Here is a 23,197-nt window from a genome sequence, read left to right as displayed (position 1 = left end):
TTTTCTTTAAAAGACACTGGTAAAGTTTGTATTTGGATTATAATAAGTTTAAAGACATTCATATGGTGTTTTCACAACCTGGGTTCCAGTCTCATTCTATATTATTATTTCCCCTAAAATAAGTGATTTTTAAATAGCATCTGCCTTAAAAGAAATATTTTCGAAACCCTTTATTAAATTTGTTAACGTGCACTTAAAATGTGATGTGATCTACAATCAAATTTTCGATTGTATTACTTTGGAGTGTTGCCGATCGTGTTTTTGCAAGAATCCAATGATTAGTTGTGCCACCGGTTTGGGGTTATTGAGATGAAGGTGATGCGTTCCATAGGGATAAATATAACTTTCAAAGTTTTTGTTATTATTCGCCATATAGTCATCCAATTCAAAAGCTACCGAGCCCGGATTCTTTGATTTTCCTCCTTTAATTACCAAATATGGTATTTGCTGTACAAGATTTAAATTGAGTAAATACTTAACACGACCATCACGTGAGAAAAAATATTTGTCTGGATATAAATGGGACTTTGTTACGTTGCGTTCCAATATATATTTGCAATTTTCCAATTCTACAGAATTGTGAGTGCTCTCAAAAAGCATTGTCTCACATTGCTGGAATGTATAGCTTGGTGGTTCGGAGTTGGGTAAAGCGTTCAATAGGCGATCATTGTCCCTTAGAGCTTTTTCAATCGCAGTGGCATAATTTGATGGTACTATTTTCGCAGGCCTATATGAAGTTTTAATGAGATCCAAACTAATTATCATATCAACACGGTCGGGAAAAAAGGAAGCGAAATGAAATACTGTTGAACCGCCCATTGAATGACCCAATAAACTGACTTTTTCCCATTTATAAATTGTGTGATATAAGATTCCAGCAGGTAGGTGACTAGAGAGACCATGACCAGGTAAGTCGATGCAAAGTAAACTGCGGTAGGGTGATACTAATGGCGCCAACTTTGCAAATGTTTCACAATTATCTAGCCAGCCATGCAATGCCAAGACTGGCCTTTCACTTTGATCACCATACCAACGACCCGATATATGACCCCATGGAACTTGTATACGAACTTCACTGAACTATGAATTAAGGAAAAAATAAAATGTAAAAAAAATTATTTTTGTATTTAATGGTAAGGAATTATTTGATAAGCTTGATTATTAGCTCTGTTCCTTTAAATGCAAAAATCTTCACGGAACACTTTACTTGATATAAGCATACAATTGGAATTGGTACTAATTTTGACACTTTTACCATTTTTTTGAAGTAAAGGAACAGACCAATTATTATGAATTCGAATAACAATGCAAGTTTATAGATTTTACCGTAGTCGTAGTTGTGATATCAGGTATCAAATCCATTTTCCGTTTTAACCACTTTGTCTCCTGAATAAAGGTGTTAAAATAAAAACAAATATTTTAAAATATTTGTATGCGTCTCAAATTGTCAAATGATATGCAAATCTTATCTTTTCGATTGCACGGAATATTGCGATTAAAGAGAAAATTTGTTTAGATTTTATAAGGTTGAAAGTTATATGTCCTACATATACAATTTGCTTTTATAGTGCGTTTGCATATAACCGAATTTGAATAAACCCACTGTGTTTCAAATGCCAATTTTATTGCGTATACGTCAAAATAAATACTCATAAATAAGGTTAACCCAACAAAAAACTCTAATGCAAACGGCGTAGTAATCTGTTTTAACTTAGGTATCAACCAGTTTGATAGAGTGCCGGTTTGGCCGATTTCGATTATGTCGTTGACTAAAAATTCACGATCTTAGTTGAACCTAATGCAGTGGACAAATGATATTGTGCTGATATTGCTTATGATATCAGGTTAACACGTACTCTCATATCACATCTTGCACAATCCCCACCTGCCCAGAGACAATGTAAGGTATATAATTATCCATATATCAAAATTATATTGCATAGCTGTTTCCAATTCACTGAATATTGCTTAACATGGTTAACTCTTTTGTTATCATAACAATTTTCATAGTCAATTTTTCCTATGTAATTTTCTATCTTTTGTATCAGTTTTTTTAGAAGCTGCACCTCTGGAGGAGACAAGTAAGGTGGATGGAAAACCAGCACAGACACTGGAAAATTATACATAGAACATTTGCTTTCGATGATAAATGAAAACGAAATTTACTCATATATTTGTACAATTTTAGGGAAATATTTACATTTGTCTGTAATCAACTTGTCAATTTATTAAATATATCTATATATATAAAAGAGCAGTGAGGTGAGGTATTCACTGACTGACTGATTCATCAGCGCCCAGACGAAACCGCTGAAGCTAGAAAGCTGAAATTTTGAGTGTAGGTTGCTGTTGGTGTGTAGGGGTGAGATAAGGCTGGGTTTTTGGAAATTCGACCTAGAAGTGTACGAAAAGTACTAAAAAGTACTAAATATGGTACCCTTTGTATTAGGCAAATGGTAAGAGCTAGAATTCTGAAATTTGGAATGAGGGTAACTGATGGAGAGCTAGAAAGATGTACGAACGGGTTTTTGGAAATTCGAACTATAAGTGTACAAAAAGTACTAAAGGGTACTAAATTTAGTACAATTGCGATTTGGGTGAACAGATAGAGCTGGAATCCTGAAATTTGGAATGGGAGTCACTAATAGAGAGTAACAAAGAAAGGTTTTTGGAAATTCGACCTATTAGTGTACGAAAAGTACTAAATGGTACTAAATTTAGTACAATTTGGATTTGGGTGAACGGATAGAGCTGGAATCCTGAAATTTGGAATGAGGGTCACTGATGAAGAATAAAAATTAAAGGTTTTTGGAAATTCGCACTATAAGGGTACGAAAAGTAGTAGGTGGTACTAAATTTAGTACAATTTGGACTTCGGTAAATGGATAGAGCTGGAATCCTGAAATTTGGAATGGGAGTCACTGATGGAGAGTAACAAAGAAAGGTTTTAGAAAATTCGAACTATAAGCGCACAGAAAGTAACAAATGGTACTAAATTTAGTACAATTTGGATTTGGGTGAACGGATAGAGATGGAATCCTGAAATTTGAAGTGAGAGTCACTGATGAAGAGTAACAATGAAAGGTTTTTGGAAATTCGAACTATAAGGGTACGAAAAGTACTAAATTTAGTAAAATTTGGATTTCGGAGAACAGATAGATCCGTGATCCTAAAATTTGGAATGAGGATCACTGATGAAGAGTAACAAAGAAAGGTTTTAGAAAATTCGAACTATAAGGGTACGAAAAGTACTAAATGGTACTAAATTTAGTACAATTTGGATTTGAATTAACGAATAGAGCTGAAATTTGTAGAATTGAGATATGGAGGTAACTTTGGATAATTATACTAATGTGCACGAAGCAGTACTAAATGGCACTAAATTCGATACAATTTGTATTTGTGCGAACAGATTACTCTTGGAGTGTAGGATTGCGGTTACTTTGGAAATTCGTACTTATGGAAAAGTGCTAAATGAAACTACATTGGCTATAATTTGGATTTAGGTGATTGGAAAGAACTGAGGTATGGAAGTAGTTTTTGGAAAGTCGTGTAGGAAAAGTGGTATGGTACAGAATTTTGTACGGTCTGTACTTCGTTTGTTGGTTTGTTTTGTTTGTGGTTTGTTTTGGCTGCGTTTTGTGCGAAATAAATAAATAATAAAAATATTAATATGTTGTCCGTCTTAACGGGTAAGTATTATTGTGAAATTAATTTCAATATCAATGTATACATTATTTGCATTATTTCATTATTTGTGGTGTGCAATTTTCAGCAAAGTGATTTGATAAAACAGCTTGTTGAACGTTTAAACAACTTGGAAACGACGTCTGCGTCATCATCAATAAAATCTGCACCTGTTTCTTCTTCGAAGACGACAAAGAAACAACAAACAGACAATGTTGTCGAGATCTCAGCGTTCTGAGCCACTGCCAATGTATCATATCAACAAAACTAGTCGACATGATGCCAATGTATCATATCAACAAACTAGTCGACATATGATATCCAAAAACTTCAAAAACTGAAGGCATTACAATTCATGAAGGAAACCCCCCTTCGATTGTATATGTGTATGTATTGAGAAAATGATTCCTAGACAAGACACTAGGGTGACTTGATAAAGAAAAAAGACTTCAATAAATACTTCATAATTACAAAATTGTAAAAATGTTTGTATAAATAGAAGTTATCAAAATCAGCCTTTGTCTTCTAGCCATTAGCATTCAAATACGCCTGATGAGCCTGGCTTAAACCACCAGGCGAAACGATCGTAGCGTAATGGTTGAGTGTGTGGTATTTCGCTAGAATTCATTTTTCAATACAAAAACTAATTAGGCCATGTTAGCTCGATTAATCCAATTAATTAATTAAAAACTTCATAAATAATGGCCTTCGTCCTAAAAAGACAATAATAAATAAAAACTTCACAGCAGAGCCCGGCTGCCCCGGCTGAGGTTTGAACCTGGGTCCTCTCCAACAAACAGACAATGTTGTCGAGATCTCAGCGTTCTGAGCCACTGCCAATGTATCATATCAACAAAACTAGTCGACATGATGCCAATGTATCATATCAACAAACTAGTCGACATATGATATCCAAAAACTTCAAAAACTGAAGGCATTACAATTCATGAAGGAAACCCCCCTTCGATTGTATATGTGTATGTATTGAGAAAATGATTCCTAGACAAGACACTAGGGTGACTTGATAAAGAAAAAAGACTTCAATAAATACTTCATAATTACAAAATTGTAAAAATGTTTGTATAAATAGAAGTTATCAAAATCAGCCTTTGTCTTCTAGCCATTAGCATTCAAATACGCCTGATGAGCCTGGCTTAAACCACCAGGCGAAACGATCGTAGCGTAATGGTTGAGTGTGTGGTATTTCGCTAGAATTCATTTTTCAATACAAAAACTAATTAGGCCATGTTAGCTCGATTAATCCAATTAATTAATTAAAAACTTCATAAATAATGGCCTTCGTCCTAAAAAGACAATAATAAATAAAAACTTCACAGCAGAGCCCGGCTGCCCCGGCTGAGGTTTGAACCTGGGTCCTCTCCAACAAACAGACAATGTTGTCGAGATCTCAGCGTTCTGAGCCACTGCCAATGTATCATATCAACAAAACTAGTCGACATGATGCCAATGTATCATATCAACAAACTAGTCGACATATGATATCCAAAAACTTCAAAAACTGAAGGCATTACAATTCATGAAGGAAACCCCCCTTCGATTGTATATGTGTATGTATTGAGAAAATGATTCCTAGACAAGACACTAGGGTGACTTGATAAAGAAAAAAGACTTCAATAAATACTTCATAATTACAAAATTGTAAAAATGTTTGTATAAATAGAAGTTATCAAAATCAGCCTTTGTCTTCTAGCCATTAGCATTCAAATACGCCTGATGAGCCTGGCTTAAACCACCAGGCGAAACGATCGTAGCGTAATGGTTGAGTGTGTGGTATTTCGCTAGAATTCATTTTTCAATACAAAAACTAATTAGGCCATGTTAGCTCGATTAATCCAATTAATTAATTAAAAACTTCATAAATAATGGCCTTCGTCCTAAAAAGACAATAATAAATAAAAACTTCACAGCAGAGCCCGGCTGCCCCGGCTGAGGTTTGAACCTGGGTCCTCTCCAACAAACAGACAATGTTGTCGAGATCTCAGCGTTCTGAGCCACTGCCAATGTATCATATCAACAAAACTAGTCGACATGATGCCAATGTATCATATCAACAAACTAGTCGACATATGATATCCAAAAACTTCAAAAACTGAAGGCATTACAATTCATGAAGGAAACCCCCCTTCGATTGTATATGTGTATGTATTGAGAAAATGATTCCTAGACAAGACACTAGGGTGACTTGATAAAGAAAAAAGACTTCAATAAATACTTCATAATTACAAAATTGTAAAAATGTTTGTATAAATAGAAGTTATCAAAATCAGCCTTTGTCTTCTAGCCATTAGCATTCAAATACGCCTGATGAGCCTGGCTTAAACCACCAGGCGAAACGATCGTAGCGTAATGGTTGAGTGTGTGGTATTTCGCTAGAATTCATTTTTCAATACAAAAACTAATTAGGCCATGTTAGCTCGATTAATCCAATTAATTAATTAGAAACAAGATGTTGTTATTACACCATTCACTGGGGAGTATAAAGATTGGCCATCGTTTGAAGAACTCTATACTAGAGCTCTCAAAACAAAACCAAATCTGACGAATAGACAAAAAATGAATTACTTAAAATCATTGCTACGCGGTACAGCTTATAAAATAATACAAAACATGCCATCGTCTGATGAGAACTATGAAACTGCTTGGAAACGCCTCAAAGATCAATTTGATCGGCCACTTTACATTGTTCATTCATACATTGAGTAATTTATGAACATACCCACAATGAAAAGGGCAAATGAAGATGATATCATAAAAGCTCTAGACTCGATGAATCAAAGTGAACGTGATCATTGGCTTAGGAGCAAAAGCCCACTATTACAGATTTTCTCAAATTCTTGGATTCCAGCGCTAACGACATGGCCGATATTAAGGATTATTATAAACCTTCTAATTCCCAATATGCAAATAAACCACATCCAGTCAATGGTGGCAAACCATTGCCCTTTGTCCATGTCAATAAAACATCTCCCACTGCTAGCGTTCATAGCACAAAAAGTGAATTCAAAAGTAGGAACCAACGTTACAATAATCGTAGCTACAGGGGTAGAAGAAATAATGGAAACAGAAATGGACAAGCAGAAAATAAAACTGATGAGATAAATGAACGCAGAGATCAATCTCCTACTGCTAGCGTTCATAGCACAAAAAGTGAATTGAAAAGTGGAAATCAACGTTACAGTCGTAGCTACAGGGGTAGAAGAAATAATGGAAACAGATATGGACAAGCAGAAAATAAAACTGATACCACTGGAAGCAATTCCGTTGCTAATGCAAATAATATAAATGAGCGTAAAGACCAATCTCAAATGAGCCAAGGCAAGGGAAACCATTACAATCCATTTAGGGCTAACGACCGAAATAGTGGCAATTTGAATCATGGCAAGACAAATGCATCCTCAAATGCAGGTCTGTTTCCAGTCCCAGTATCCGGTGCTTCAGCTGGGGGTATTGCAACGCAACCATATTTTCCACTCCCACTCATGCCACCAATGGCCGGAAATCTCACCATGCCAAATATATCTTTTAATAGAGGAATTCTCAAACAACCATCTGTTCCACTTATACCATCAACTACAGCAGCAGTTGCTACAACAAAATCGAATGCTTTCAGCAGTCCTCAACAAAGTGCTGTAACCCAGTATCAACTTTCTGTGTTAATGGGTAATAAAGAAAATACCGGAACCGTGCCCAAACAAACAAATGCACCACCTAACAGTGGTCAAAGTCTTTTCATGGAATTCAAAACCTTGCAAGAGGCCATTCAAGCAACTCTAAACCAAGAAAAACCTAAAGCAAATGAAAAAATTGCCCAAATAACTTCAAATGCAACTACAACTGAAACAGATCCTCAAAGCGCAACAACAAAAATGGACAATAGCTCCCAGGAAAGAGGATCGGAAGCCAAAGGAAAAGTTATAACAACATTGGATCAAATTACTCAGCAAAAAAATGGATTTGGTTAATAAAAATACCGAAATTTCTTCTTTGCAAACAAGAATCCGATGATGACAAGGATGAAGACAATGAAAAAGAACAAGATCAGGATCCAACTTCCCTGGAGTCATCAGCAACTCCATCCCCACAATTAGATCCAAATTTAATAATGTTGTTAAAAGCCATGGATGGCAAAAAGGGATTTGGCATCATCCAATCTCACTTCTAGAAACACTCAGAGACATTTTACGTCACCCCACCCCGACACGTGACTATTCTATACAATCACTTGATTGAATATATTTACAGTAATTAAAAATAGTTACTATATTGCAAAGCAAATTATGTTAAGCACCCATATATTATTGAAACAAAAATATTTTATTAATAAGGAATATTAAATGCTTTTTGGAATAATACATGCTTCATTTTATAATACATATATGCATATTATCTACATATATATCAAAAAACTGCATTTTACTTTTTATCTTTGTATACTTTCATACATTCAATATAATTTTTTAATTTCATGTTTTCAATTTGAAGTTCAGTGTTTTGGGTAATTTCTTTTTCAAGTTCTTCGGACAGATGCAACACTTTCATTTCCAAATTATTAATTTTATCATTATTTAAGTTTATATTTATCATTGGCTTTTCTTGTGTCTGTCTACCTTTCTTCGATTTTTGATTTTTAGACAATTCTATAGCTAACTTTGTAGAACTATTTTCCAATTTGTCTTTTAAATCATCACATTCTCTCTTAAGATTGGCAATTGTATTCTCGGAGGCTGATTCTATTTGACATATTTCCTCATTGAGGATGCAAATTTTCTGGCGATTCTTTTTCTGCCGCAATAAATGTTATAAATATTTGTGATCAGGATAACGAGTCCTACCTATGGAAAAAATTTGGTCCCGATTCGAGCTTAATGCTTCAGCTCATCTTAAGTCCATAATTCTACAATCATACAATTGATATTCCATGTACCTTGATCCAAAACATAAACAAACTGATCACATTACGAAGGAATCCCTTAACGTAGACGACGCCGTCACTTACACAACCAGGGGAAGAAGAAGCATTTGTTTATTTCTCTCAGACACAACCAGGGGAAGAAGAAGCATTTGTTTATTTCTCTCAGACACAACCAGGGGAAGAAGAAGCATTTGTTTATTTCTCTCAGACACAACCAGGGGAAGAAGAAGCATTTGTTTATTTCTCTCAGACACAACCAGGGGAAGAAGAAGCATTTGTTTATTTCTCTCAGACACAACCAGGGGAAGAAGAAGCATTTGTTTATTTCATCGTACGGTCGCCGACTGATTATAGTTCACTGAACTATTGAACCATAATGAACTATATCGATTGATCTAGTTCATACGCTCTATTCAATGAATCGTTCAATTGAACTAGTTCGTTCATGAACTATACAACTCTAGTTTGTTTGTTTCGAACGTAAACAATTTACATAACAGTGTGTTTTTGTTTCGCGTAAAGTTATATTAAACGATGGTTAAAAGCAAATTAGATAGCATTTACAGAAGAATGCTAATAACACGATTTTTCGAAAGAGGATGGGGCAAGCCAGATAACTTGCAGAGGTATGATGTTCATGCTTTGTCAGTTTATGGTTTATGGTATAGCAAATATGTATTTGTCTAAATCAAAAAGAATTAATATTACAGAATTTACCCTTGTGTCGAAAGCAATTCTTTGAGTGTCTGCCAAATGCCGAAGAAGGTGTGCAAAGGGTGTCGTTCTGCCGCATTTCTACCCTCTATTTGGCATAAGTTCCCCCCAGACCAAATTGGATGTCTTCGCTATTTGCCAAATCTGATGAGGTATCCTGAGTATATACATTTTGGGAACAAATTTCCTTTAGAGGAAAAAATCGGCATTTTCCAAGCCCATTCTATTCTGATTCCAACGATGTATAATTGGAGCAAGTTGAGTTTAAGCATTAAGCTCGGAAAAAATTATAATTTTTTTTATATAGCCGGCCTTCGGCCGGGGATTTAAGACTTTCTGCTATGGACAGGAGCCAATCTAGGGAACGGGAGCAACATTTTCGTTTAAATTAAAATTTTTCTCTAAGTAGCCGACATTTAACAAGGGAATTTTCGGAACTTCGGGGGCCCATATCTCGAGAAGTATTGACTTCCGCAAAAAATCTATATATATATAAATGAGCTTGGTGATAAGTGATTGACTGACTGACTCATCATCAACGCCCAGCCAAAACGGCTAAAGCTAGGAGCTTGAAATTTTACCAGTGGGTCACTGTTGATGCAAATGTGCGAGATAAGGCCGGGTTTTAGAAAATTCGTCCTGGAACCACAAAAAATAACAACAACAAAAATCCTTATTTTTCATTACTATTACGTACTTATTCACTTAGTTGGCCCTCTGCAAGACATGTGTAAAATTAACAATGCCATAACTTCTTGAAATCGTAAGAGATCACACATAATTTCAAATTTTGTACTTTACTTCTAGGCGCACTTATTTTATCGTAAACCACTAAATAATAGAAAGACAAGACATTTGTTATCTTCCATTGCAACAGATGTCGCAGTTGGTGATAATGGTGTATAAACATCAATTACGCAAATGAACAAATGAGTTGCTGTTTAAGACAACATTAGGGGAATAAATTCAGAAATCGGCCAGAAATAACAACAACTAAAAACTGTATGGACCTGACTTTTTGGTAATAACTAAATGTTTGCAAATCAATGAAAGTGCAATAGAATTGTGCATATTACCACGATTTATTTGCAATTAAGAATTTTATCGTATATGGAGATGTACAGTCATAACTATTCAATTTTCAATTTAAAATCTGTAATTTGAATGAAATCAATAATAGGCCCCATGAATATAGGAATTTGGTATGGAAATCAAGGTTGGGAAGTGGTGCTTCTAAAAGGAAATGGTTTGGAAAATTACCAATAATGTGTACGAAAAGTACTAAATTTAGTACAATTTAGATTTGGGTGAACGTAAAGAGCTGGAAACCTGAAATTTGGAATTAAGGTTACTGTTGGAGTGTAGGATTGAAGAACTTTTGGAAATTCGTACTTATGTGTATGAAAAGTACTAAATGGTACTAAATTTGATACAATGGGGATTTGGGTGAACGGATAATAGCTGGAATCTCGAAATTTGGAATTGAGATTACTGGTGGGGTGTAGGATTGAGGTAGTTTTGAAAATTCGTACTTATGGGTACGAAAAGTACTAAATGGTGCTAAATTTAGTACAATTTGGATTTGAATGAACGGATAGAGCTGGAAACCTGAAATTTGGAATTAATAGCTCTGTTCCAGAACTAAAAAGTTTTTACAATTTTTACCACTTTTACACATTTTGCGTTCCCTTACACAAAATTTATATGAAAATCGTTTACGACTTTTACAACTTTTACGACTTTTACCACTTTATAAAGTACGGGAACAGGCCAAATATTACTGTGTAGGATTGAGATATGAAGGTGGTTTTGGAAATTAGTACTTATGTGTACGGAAAGTACTAAATGGAACTAAATTATGTATAATGGGGATTTGGGTGAACGGATAGCGCTGGAATCTCTAAATTTGGAACTGAGATTACTGGTGGAGTTTAATATTGTGGAAGTTTTGGAAATTCGTACATAGGGTACGAAAAATACTAAATAGCACTAAATTTGGTACAGTTTCGGTTTTGGTGAACGGATAGGGCTTGATTCCTCAAATTTGGACTGAGGATCACTGATGAAGAGTAAGAAAGATGCACCAAAGGGTTTTTGGAAACTTGAGTGTACGAAAAGTAATAATTGGTACTAAATTTAGTACAATTTGGATTTGAGTGAACGGATAGAGCTGGATTCCTGAAATTTGGAATTGATATTACTGTTGGAGTGTAGGACTGGGGAAGTTTTGGAAATTCTTACTTATGTGTATGAAAAGTACTAAATGGTAATAAATTTAGTACAATTTGGATTTGGTTGAACGTATGTATGTAGCTGGAAACCTGAAATTTGGAATTAAGATTACTGTGAAGTGTAGGACTGAGATATGAGGGTGGTTTTGGAAATTCGTACTTATGTGTTCGAAAAGTACTAAATTTGGTACAATAGGGATTCGAGTGAACGGACAGAGCTGGAATCCTGAAATTTTTGTTTGGGAAAGAAATGGTACTAAATTTGATACAATTTGGATTCGGGTGAATTAATAGAGCTGGAATCCTGAAATTTGGAATTACGATTACAGTCGAAGAGTAGGATTCAGGTTGTTTTGAAAAAGCAAACTTATGGTTACGAAAAGCACTAAATGGTACTTAATTTAGTACAATTTGTATGTAGGTGAACGGATAGCGGTGGAATCCTGCAATTTGAAAGTATGATTATTGTAGCCCTGTTGCGTTGAGGAAGTTTTGAAAATTGGTACGAAAATTCTAAATTGTTCTAAATTTAGTACAATTTTAATTTGGTTTAACGGATAGAGTTTGAATCCTGAAATTTGGAAGTAAGATTACTACTAAAGTGAAGGATTGAGGTAGTTTTGGAAAATCTTTCTTATGGGTACGAAGAGTTCGACTTGATACTAAGTTTGGTACAATTTGGAATTGGACGAACGGATACAGCTGGAATCTTGAGATTTGGAATTACTGTAATTATTATGGAATTTACTGTAATTATTTTGTATTAATGTCCGTGTATGGCTGAGATATGTCGTCGAAATACGTACCATAAGTATACGAAAATTACTTAATGGTACTCAATTTGTTTTTGGGTGTAGGAACAGTGCTGGAATTTTTATTTTTTGGAGTTAGGGTGTGTATTGGTGTGTAACGTTGATCTCGCTGTTAATGTGTAAGGGTGAGATACGGCTGATCTTTTTTAAAAACGAACTTAAGGGGTACGTACAGTACTAAGATAAAAATAAATATTGATTAAAATTGGTATTAGTGCGACCAAATTTTCAGTGTTTGTCATTTCCATATTATATATCGTTTATTTGTTTTTTTTTTATATCCTTTCCGCATACGAAGTAGCGGGCATTTTGCTAGTGTTATATATATTTGTGATCAGGGTAACGAGACCTACCTGTGGAAAAAATTTGGTATCGATCCGAGCTTAATGCTTAAACTCATCTTAAGCCAGACTTAAGTTAAACATATTTATCGTATGAAAATTTGGCATACGACGAGCTGGCTATGCTCTATCGTAATGACATTTTTATCACAGGTAGATCTCGTCACCCTGATCACAAATATATATAACATTTGTTGCGGAAGTCCATACTTCCCCAGATATAGGCCTTTGAAGTTCCAAAAATTCCTTTGTTAAAGGCCAGCTGACAAGAGAAAAATTTTAAATTTAAAAAAAGTTGTTCCCGTGCCCGGTCGACTGATTATAGTTCAGTGAACTATAATGAACTATATCGACTGATCTAGTTCATACGCTCTTTTCAATGAATCGTTCAATTGAACTAGTTCGTTCCTGAACTATACAACTCTACATTAAAGCCTGTGAACAGGGTGACTTGTGAAATGAAAACTCATCTGAAATCCATAGGATTTCAGTTGAAGTTTAAGCAATGGAATTGGCGGTTGAAATCGAGTGGATTTTGTGAATGTAAACTTAGTATAAACCAGGCTTTAGACTATGCACTTATACTACGATTAAATACATTTACTAACACATACATACATTTGTCGGCTTTCTTCCATTGGTCCTTCATTATTCACAGACAGTCGGGTTAACAAATGTTTGACATTTTTGTAAAAATAAGTGATATAATAATCGAAATGTGTTAAAAATAAAAGAAAATGAGGATTTATTTGACGTTTGCGCTATGGAATTGACATTTGAAATCCAGTGGGTTTATTTGAATCCGGTTAATAGTCCGGTCAAAATAGACATGCGTATAAGGGGGAAATAGCAAAAATTCCCACAAAGCTGAATTTTGGTGGAGAGCTAGGGTTGGCCATTAGAAGCAACATGCTAAAAGTCCCCATCGATCCCATGTGTGCAAAACAAGTTATTCGGGGTCAAAGGTCATTTTTGGAGGCATTATTCAGTTTTTTTAATTTTTCTCAAAAACGGTAATATTTAGCAAAAGCCCGCTAAAGTAAAAGTTGTAGATTCAATAATTGTCTACAAGATTGCTCCTTATGATTCTTAAAAAAGACTTACCATTTTCGAGATATCTCGATCTAAAAGTCAAATAAAAAATTAGCCGCGTAAGTACATTATGAGGCGAATCGGTTAAAGTAACGACACTATGTGTTAGATACTTCCGTAGGCTTTCAAACGATATCAACTTTGCAGTAATCGGTTCAGTAAAACCGGGTCTAACCCGGTTTTTAAATTTGGCCTTTCGGGTCTAATAACCGGCGAACCGGATCCGCAACCGTTGAAAATTATACATTTCCGTAATCAGTGCAACAAACCCTACCTTCGGACAAAACTTGAAAAAAATCGGAGAGTTTTCGTTGGGGTCGTTCCCGTTGGGCTTTCGATTATACATGTGGGTTAAATGGGCTATTTTTGCATAAAATGACTCTAACATTGAATAACTCTACTAAACACACTCCGATTTTGTTGGAATTTGTTTTAGAAGATAGCTATAATTTCGCTCTTCAAGAAAATATATATTTTTTGGGGGGCAGACCCGTTTACTTCGCTTATTTTAGCCGGTTCGTCTGAATATGTGCATATTTCCCTTATAAGTGCATAACAATCATGTGTTTTTTAGAACAGCTATATCTCAAGAATGGTTCCTTCTAAGAAAAAATTGTAAGGGTCAAACTTGTAGATAATTTTTCTGTCTACAATATTTACTATAGTCACTTTTTGATTAGATCAACCGTTTTCAAAAAATAAATCCGAAAACCTAAAAACCCTTAAATTTTGACCTTTGACCCCGAATAATTTTTTTTGCACACATGGGATCGATGGGGACTTTTAGGACGTTGCTTCTAATGGCAAACCCTAGCTCTCCACCAAAATTCAGCTTTGTGGGAATTTTTGCTATTTCAATGTCTATTTTGACTGGACTATAAGTGCAAACGGGATAATACATATGCATTTGCAACAGACAAGGAATATCTTATATTACACTGTGCAACACTGAAAATGCAAACAATTTCTAGTGGGCATTCTCTGAATGTAAATATTAAGACTACAAAAACCCTAGTGGATTTCGTGTTTTAAGATCGGGGTTTGATTTAATGGCCACCTCTACATATGGCTAAAACGACCATTTTTTCAATTGATCCGTGCTTTATATCAGAAACTAATAAGAATTAACAGCCAGTTTCTGTAAGTCGAAAGAAGAATGTGTGCGGATGAAACACGCCCGAACTTTAGTTTTCGAAATAATTTTACCTTTGCTTTTGCCTCAAAACAAAAAACAAATTTGAAAACACACAAGAGTTTGGACGTGTTTCTGCACACATTCTTCTTTCGACATACAGAAACAGGCTGTAAGCTTTACGGTCTTCAGCAATACTAAAGTAGTAGAACTTATATATCAAACAGAAGAACTACTAAAAACCGCATATAGCGCATCGAAATTGATAAAATATAGGAAAAATTTATAATTTCTGGAATTATGGTCAGTAACTGCCAAACTATTGAGAGTTGAACCAAGTAAATTTCGCAAAAAATTTCCAAATAATGTCCTCAGCAATAATGTCCTCAACATTCTGGAACTATGAAACACTTATTTTATGTTGTTTAGGCTGTATTACATATCATACTTTCTACAAAACATACTTCAAACAACGTTCGTTCACACTGTCTGTTTATTTTCATATTTGAAATTCCAATGTATTGTTGATATATTTATCAAATTGTCGTTGAAGAATATGATAGAAACAACGCGATAGAGGAATTTTACAACAATGATATGTTCTGTTCCAGCGAATATTTTTCCCCAAGATAACATTAAGAAAAAATTGACGGTTTTGGAGATACGCTGCGAAATGTATACGAATCACGGAAATTTGAGACATATTATAAAATTTGAGGCATTAAATGAGGTTATTCGTGTTCATTTTGTTTCCAAATACGTTCTTCTTGGTCTTTCTACAAGTTTGCTGCGGATGTCATGGAAAGATTCGTATTGGTTTCAAAAATATAGCCCCGATTTTCTTTAAAAAGTCAATGTTAGCCGGGTTTAGATAGGGCCATAAAATCCGAACCCGATCGAACAAAACAAAACCCATAGAGGGTTTATGTCTAATGCGTCTGTACTTTCATAAAAACCGCATTTGAAACTGTTTGCACAAAATTACCTTGAAAATGTTGCACAGTGTTATCAAAGAGTGTAGCTCGATGAATGGGGGACTTCCGTTTTATTGCAGACGCTTCGTAAAACACGATGAGAATTTTTTTACAACGTTGTTCGTAATTTTGAGTCTCGCACAACATCAAGCCTATTGTAAATAATAGCTCTGTTCCTTCACGTGCAATAATCTTTAAGCTTTACCATTTTTATTCGAAAAGCTTTCCTTTGCTTCAGATACTGGACAATTCATATGGTAGCAGCTTAAAATTTTTACTACGTTTGCCGTTTTTACCATTTTCAAAATGAAGTCGCAGAGCGGAAAAACAGATATCTAATGGAGATGGTGAGATGTCTTTTGAATGACGCTCAATTGCCGAAATATTTATGGCGAGAAGCCCTCATGATTGTTAACTTCTTTCAAAATAGATTGGTATTTAGTTGCATGTGGAGAAATGAACAATTTTTGGTTCACCAGTATACGCGTTAAATCCCAAGGAAAAGTTGAAGAAATTGGATAATAGAGTCAAAAATTAACATTTGTTGGATATGATGAGAATACTAAGGGGTACTTTACACTATATGTAAATGTCATATGACACGAAATAAAAACATTCCATATCTACCCACACAGGCAATGTGGAGACGTAATTTTATTACATTTTTGCTGGTGTGGACGCACAAAGTAAATGGCGTAAGGAAAATCCCCAATATTGCACATATTAGCGACTATATAATGATGGAAAATTTCATGTCATGTGACATTTACATATAGTGTAAACTACCCCTAAAGGATATATTTTAGTCGATGGTCAGACTAGCAAGGTTTCTTGAAACCAATTTCGTTAAAGTTTATTTTCAAGTTTCGTTAGTGTCCACACACGTTAACGTGAAATTTAAGATTTTTGCGTGTCCTCTTTATTTTACCATTCGCGTTTGTTGTGTTTCTCATGCCAATAAAAACAAAAAAATACACAAATAAACCAAAAAACAACACAAAATAATTAACATTAATAATTAAATTAATATTAATAGTTAAATTTTCACTATTTCATTAATTAACTATTTTTAATAAATCTTTTTATGTTTGTTTTGTTGTTAGCGTTTGCTTTAGAAAATAAAAATGAAAGAAAATGGAAGAAAAACTCTTGCAACGAAAAACAAGAAGAGGCAACATAACAAACACAGAAAACCATGTACATGGGTTTCACTACTTCATACCCCTCGCCTATAAACTTGACGTCGCCATGTTGAAATCGTGCTAGTCTGACCATCGACTTACTTGACATCAAAACTGAGAATATTGTCTTATGCCATGTTCATACCAGCACTTGAATCACGTCGTTCGTTCTCATAATTACGTACACGAATTAACCCGTTCACACGACATGGTACACAATTCATAGCAACATGATTCATATTTTCATAGTTTTTGTTAATTGATTTTAAAGAAAGTTTCAGCCAAAAGACGAGTAAAGTTAATTGATATGAACTGAAAAAATATTTGTCCTTGTTGGAGCAAAAAGTCATTATTTTTATTTATTTTATTCATTTCAATTTAAAGGTTATATTTATTAATTTATTTGTCAGTATTTAATTCATATACATAATTATTACTTTTTATTTATTAAGTTCCGATAATAATTACACTATTTTTCATTTGTTATTATATTTCCCATCATTTTTAACGTTTGCCCCTTTTAGTTACTAAATGTCCCCACATTTATTTTAAATTGTCCCAACTGGCATCCCTACCTACATTAAAAATGTTCAACTTTTCTAATTCCTCTTTTAATCGTGTCCTCATCAAGTCAAGGCCAAGCATTGCCTATGCCTATGTGGACAATGATCTGCCTCTGCTAGGCTATCCTCTATTGTTGTTGTCGCTATTTACTCTCGTTGGTTTCTCTGTTTACCAACTACACTAAACAGCGACTATGTAACATAGGTAATAGCGTAAGCAGAGACAGTAAATATGTATGATCGATGACACTTTCTTTGAATGTTTTTAATATTCTAATTTCTGTATCAGTCTTGTTACTCACATCTGCCTTGTTGCGTAAACTCTTGTTTTGATAAACAAAAACTTTTTCTGCCGTGCTGCAAAATCAACTTAAATCTATTTAAATAAAAAAACTGCCTAAATCGCGATTAAAGAAATCTCGTTTACATGAACTAAATTAAGTGTTTTATATCATAATAAATTATTTAAGTGTTCCATCGGGAGCAGAAATATTTGCAAATTATATTTATTTATAATTTCTGTTTAAATAAAGTTGCCCCAGAGACAATTTATATTTTAAAACGAAACTTTTTTTGTGTGTTTTTATTTTGCTCTGGCTCCAGCTAGCCATTCTCATACATTTTAATGGTGCCGAAACCCGGGAATAGTGAGCAAAGAAAGAACAGTGCATATTCCCAATAAACCAAACTAAAACAAAAATTAACTTTTAGTGAACTTTTCCGAAAAAAAGTGTAACTTGCAAAAAATTAAAGTGAAGTTTGTTTATCTTACTCTGGATTTTACTGCAATAAAATTAAATTAACTCTGACACAACTGTGAAAATTTATTGATTGATATTTTATCTTGTGCTGAGAAATAAAACATTGTGAACGTTTATTTTAATACAAATTGAACAATACAGTGTGTCAACAAAATATTAAAATAATTTCTAAATTTAAACTGAAAAAAATATTATTTATTGATATCTGCCCCTGTGCTGGGAAATCTTATAAAAATAATTGTGAACGTTTTCATCTGCCCCTGTGCTGGGACATATAAAGAGGAAAAACTTTGTAATTAAATAAACAATACTGTGCTGGAAAAAGTAAACATACGGAAAAAATACAATTATCTAAAATTAAAATAAATTCCTAAAATTAAAAAAAAGTTATTAATAAACTAAACGGAAACTACATAATTTTGTGGAAAGACAAAGTGATGAAATCTTAACACAACAATATTTTGTGAACAACTGTTTGTTAATACTTTGTGTGCCAAACTATAATTTTGATCTGCCTCATACTGGTGAGAAATAAATAGACATTTTTATAAACTTTATTCCAAATTTTCGAACATTTGGCCGTTTTTTTTGGAAAAATAATTTATTGTCACGCAAATTAATAGCTTGCCACATACTTTATTGTGATTTCAAAATGGACGATTTTGCTAGACCAATAGAAGATCAGAAAATTTTATTGAGTCGTGTTCAGCGAATAATTTCTGATTTTGACAAATTGCCCGATGGCGAAAAAACCCGTGGTTTGTGCCAAAGCTGTCTCGACGAGATAGATGAAATTAAAATAACTTTTGAGGCCAACCAGCTGTTTGATCTTGTTCGTGACAAATCTATTAACACTGATGACGTTCCCTATCTTAAAGATGATGTTCATTATTCATTTTTCAAAGTTTATCTCAGTGGTAAAGGGAAATTACTCGATTGTATGGCTGACTATCGGCCTCCTAATTCACCGAACTTTCATTCGACTTTCCATGTCTCCAATTCCCAAAGAAACGATTCGATTATCCCCGAAGTTCGTCTTCCTAAAATAGATATCCCCACTTTCTCGGGTGATTATTTAAGATGGATTTCGTACAGAGACATGTTTGTTTCCCTGGTTCACAGTAACCAAAGTTTGTCCAATGTGCAAAAATACTATTTTTTGAAAAATTCTTGTCGAGATACTCTATTGTCCATCGTCAATGAGTACCCTGCCTCCGAAGGAAGCTACGAGCTCGCATGGGCTGCATTGAGTAAACGATACCACAATAAAAGAAAAATTGCTGACACTGTGTTGCGAAAATTGCTAAGCCTACCAAAGTCTAATGGTTCTTGCGAAAGTATTAAAACTCTTCTTGACTCAACAAGAAATAGCTTGGCTCTGTTGAGCACTTTAGGCGTTGATTGTTCAAATTGGGATCCTCTTTTGATACACATAACAGTCAGTAAATTAGACTTGCGAACTTGCAAAGAGTGGGAGCAATCATTAAAAGCAGCCACAGAAATTCCTAAATTCTCAGAGTTGTACAATTTCCTCGAAACAACATTTCGCACACTAGAATCAATTTCCGAATATACTGAGACCACATCTAAGACACAATATAAACAAAATGTGCCAAAATCGTTTCCATCTTAAAGAATGCATCAAAATCGTCGGGAAACGACATTTTCTCTATAAATGTTTCAAGTTTGCAATATTTCTAATACTGCTGAAAATAGTGACGGTAATATAGCTTCTTCTTCCTCTGCTGGGAATTATAATGTGAACTTGTCTCTGTTGAGCGCTTCAGTTATGCCTCAGGTGCTTCCAGCAACTATTCGCGTCATTGTTAAGAGCGAATTTGGCCACATTGATTACTGAAAGCGCTTTTTAAACTTTTGCGTCTCAAAAAATACAATACCTTTGCTCGAATCACTGGTGTAGGTGGTGAAACCGTTGTTGTCAAACGATTTGTTAAATTTAATCTTGCCTCGCACTATGAAGCTGGCTTTGAATTGAGAAGTCAGGCTTACGTCATGCCCTCCTTAAATAGTTATTGTGCTGGTCCAGTGGACAGAAATAAATTGCCCTCCTTGGCTGAATTTTCTCTAGCTGATCCTGATTTCGACGAAAATGATCCCATAGATCTACTGATTGGTGGCGATTTGTATGGAGACATTTTACTTCCTCAACAGAAGAAATTTGAAAAAGGGATTTTTCTTCAACTTACGCATTTTGGGTGGATCGTATCTGGCCCAACGGCAGAAATTTCGTATGCTCATACTGTCAACATTAATCTCTGTTCTCTTGATACGCAATTAAAGGCATTTTGGGAACAAGAAGAACTGATCGAATCCCGAAAATCTACCTCTGAGGAAATAGCGTGTGATGAATTCTTCAAGAAAACTTATACTCGTGGCACCGATGGAAGATATACCGTCGCCTTACCCTTTAGGTCGCAAATTCTCGGCAAATCTCCTCCTACTTTCAGTCACAGTGACTTCAGCGCTTTGAAACGACTAAAACAAGTCGAAACTAAATTCTCGAAAGAACAAAACTTTGCCTCTGAGTATAGGAAGTTTATGGATGAGTAGGAATCCTTAGGGCATATGGTGAATATTGGTCCCTATCCTTAATCCATTCAACTATATGGATATTTTCTGCCTCATCATGGCGTTATTAGAGAATCTAGCTCTACGACAAAACCTCGTGTAGTCTTCGATGGTAGCAGCAAACGGCCTTCTTCTACTTCATTAAATGAAGAACTTTTCCCTGGTCCTGCTTTGCAAAACGATTTGCCGACAATTATCAATCGATGGCGTCGATTTAAAATTGGTTTCCGCTCCGATCTACAAAAAATGTTCCGCCAAATTAGAGTTGTAGACAGTCAGTGTACATTAAAGTTTTAAGCGACAATGGAAATGTGTAGTTAACTTACTACAGTCCAAAACTGAAGTTGCCTCATTAAAGGTCTTGCCTATCCCGGAACTGGAATTATGCGGAGCAAAACTACTGGCAAAACTTATGCGGAATGTACAACTGATACTAGATCTCAACATTACTAATGTCTCTTACTGGACTGATAGCATTGCCGTTTTGTGCAGGCTCAGACGTGAGTCGTCCAGATGGAACGTTTTCGTTGGAAACAGGGTTAGCGAAGTCCAACGATATTCTAACATTTCTCAATGGCGCTGTGTGTGAACTCATAACAATCCTGCTGACTGTGCTTCCCGTGGTATTTCGTCTACTGAGCTGGTTCTACATGGACTCTGGTGATCTGATCCTATCTGGCTCTCCAAGCCCCAATCTCTCTGGCCCAAGCTGCCAGAAAACTCTTTTGAAACGAATCTCGAAAAGCGGCATTCATCTTTAAATGTCAACCCGTCTATGTTATCAGATTATCCGGAGCTTTTATCAAAATACTTCTCTCTACCAAGATCGACACAAGTCATGGCTTACCTCTTGCGATTTCTTCAACACAAATATGGTTCTAAAATACGTTTTCCTTGCTTTCACCGAGCGACGGAACTGAAAAAGGCGCTTCAAAGGACCATTCTGATGTCTCAAGAAGTGGATTTCCCTGAGGAGATACAACACATGAAGAAAGGATGAAGCATTCATTCCAGTAGTCGAATTACACAACCTTGTTTCTTTTAGGATGATGATGTCGTTTTGCGTGTTGGTGGCAGACTTCAAAAAGCTAAGTTTCATTATGATTTTAAATATCCCATGATATTGTCCAATAATAGTCCCCTATCTCTTTTACTATTTGCCGATGCTCATGAGAAGACCCTCCATGGTGGTCTAATCCAGATGCAGGTATATGTTCCCAGAAGATTATATATTTTATCTGGCATGTCCAGCGCCAATGGATCACCTGCTTCAAAAATCGCTATACTGTCTCTTCAAGAAAATGTCCATGTCCCTCATGATCAAGATGAGAGTTGCTGTGAGCAGAGGCACAGCTATGTTATCTCTGAAACCAAATAAAACACCTCATCATATACTACAACTTGGTCAGGAACAGTCGTTCTTTGTGCGTTGGAGCAAAAAGTCATTATTTTTATTTATTTTATTCATTTCAATATAAATATTTATTAATTTATTTGTGAGTATTTAATTCATATACATAATTATTACTTTTTATTTATTAAGTTCCGATAATTACACTATTTTTCATTTGTTATTATATTTCCCATCATTTTTAACGTTTGCCCCTTTTAATTACTAAATGTCCCCACATTTATTTTAAATTGCCCCAACTGGCATCCCTACCTACATTAAAAATGTTCTACTTTTCTATTTCCTCTTTTTATCGTGTCCTCATCAATTCAAGACCAAGCATTGCCTATGCCTATGTGATCTGCCTCTGCTAGGCTATCCTCTGTTGTTGTTGTTGTCGCTATTTACTATCGTTGGTTTCTCTGTTTACCAACTACACTAAACAGCGACTATGTAACAGAGGTAATAGCGTAAGCAGAGACAGTAAATATGTATGATCGATGACACTTTATTTGAATGTTTTTAATATTCTAAAAAAGAACAAAACAACGAAATTAATTTAAAATTGTACTTGACTCTCCATTTAGCTATTATTTCCAGCAAAACATCTAGGTCCATCAACTTGGGCAAGCGTGGTATTGATGTTAAGCCTTCAACTCTAGCTAAAGAATGAGAGCGATTTTATTGAAATTTCGATTTACTTAAGTGCTTAGGATGAGACGCGAATAGTATTAGTTGCACAAAATGGTACTAAGATCAAAGATGTAATTAGTAGTACTATTTACAAAATATGTACA

The 23,197-nt window shown here is 34.8% G+C and overlaps 1 protein-coding gene across 3 annotated transcripts; it reads right to left on the bottom strand.

Annotated features, from left to right (window-relative positions):
- Window positions 1–141: 141 nt before the first annotated feature.
- On the bottom strand, window positions 142–16,903 carry LOC141400732 (probable serine hydrolase). 3 transcript variants are annotated; one of them, XM_073980178.1, is made up of 3 exons: window positions 16,122–16,903; window positions 1,327–1,386; window positions 142–1,080 (listed from the first exon to the last, which is right to left on the bottom strand). In XM_073980178.1, exons 1-3 carry the CDS (start codon window positions 16,122–16,124, stop codon window positions 217–219), a joined length of 927 nt encoding a protein of 308 aa, XP_073836279.1. In that variant the 5' UTR covers window positions 16,125–16,903; the 3' UTR covers window positions 142–216. The 3 variants fall into 3 exon arrangements, with proteins under 3 accessions (XP_073836279.1, XP_073836280.1, XP_073836281.1); XM_073980179.1 differs by lacking the exon at window positions 16,122–16,903 and adding an exon at window positions 1,857–1,884 and having other exon boundaries at window positions 1,327–1,469; XM_073980180.1 differs by lacking the exon at window positions 16,122–16,903 and adding an exon at window positions 1,604–1,793.
- Window positions 16,904–23,197: the final 6,294 nt, after the last annotated feature.

The sequence above is a fragment of the Musca autumnalis genome, unplaced genomic scaffold (assembly GCF_047663935.1).
Source record: "Musca autumnalis isolate F117 unplaced genomic scaffold, ASM4766393v1 scaffold_4, whole genome shotgun sequence".
NCBI classification, from domain to species: domain Eukaryota; kingdom Metazoa; phylum Arthropoda; class Insecta; order Diptera; family Muscidae; genus Musca; species Musca autumnalis.
Note: the sequence above shows the minus strand (reverse complement) of the source record. Positions and strands in the feature narration are given on the sequence as shown.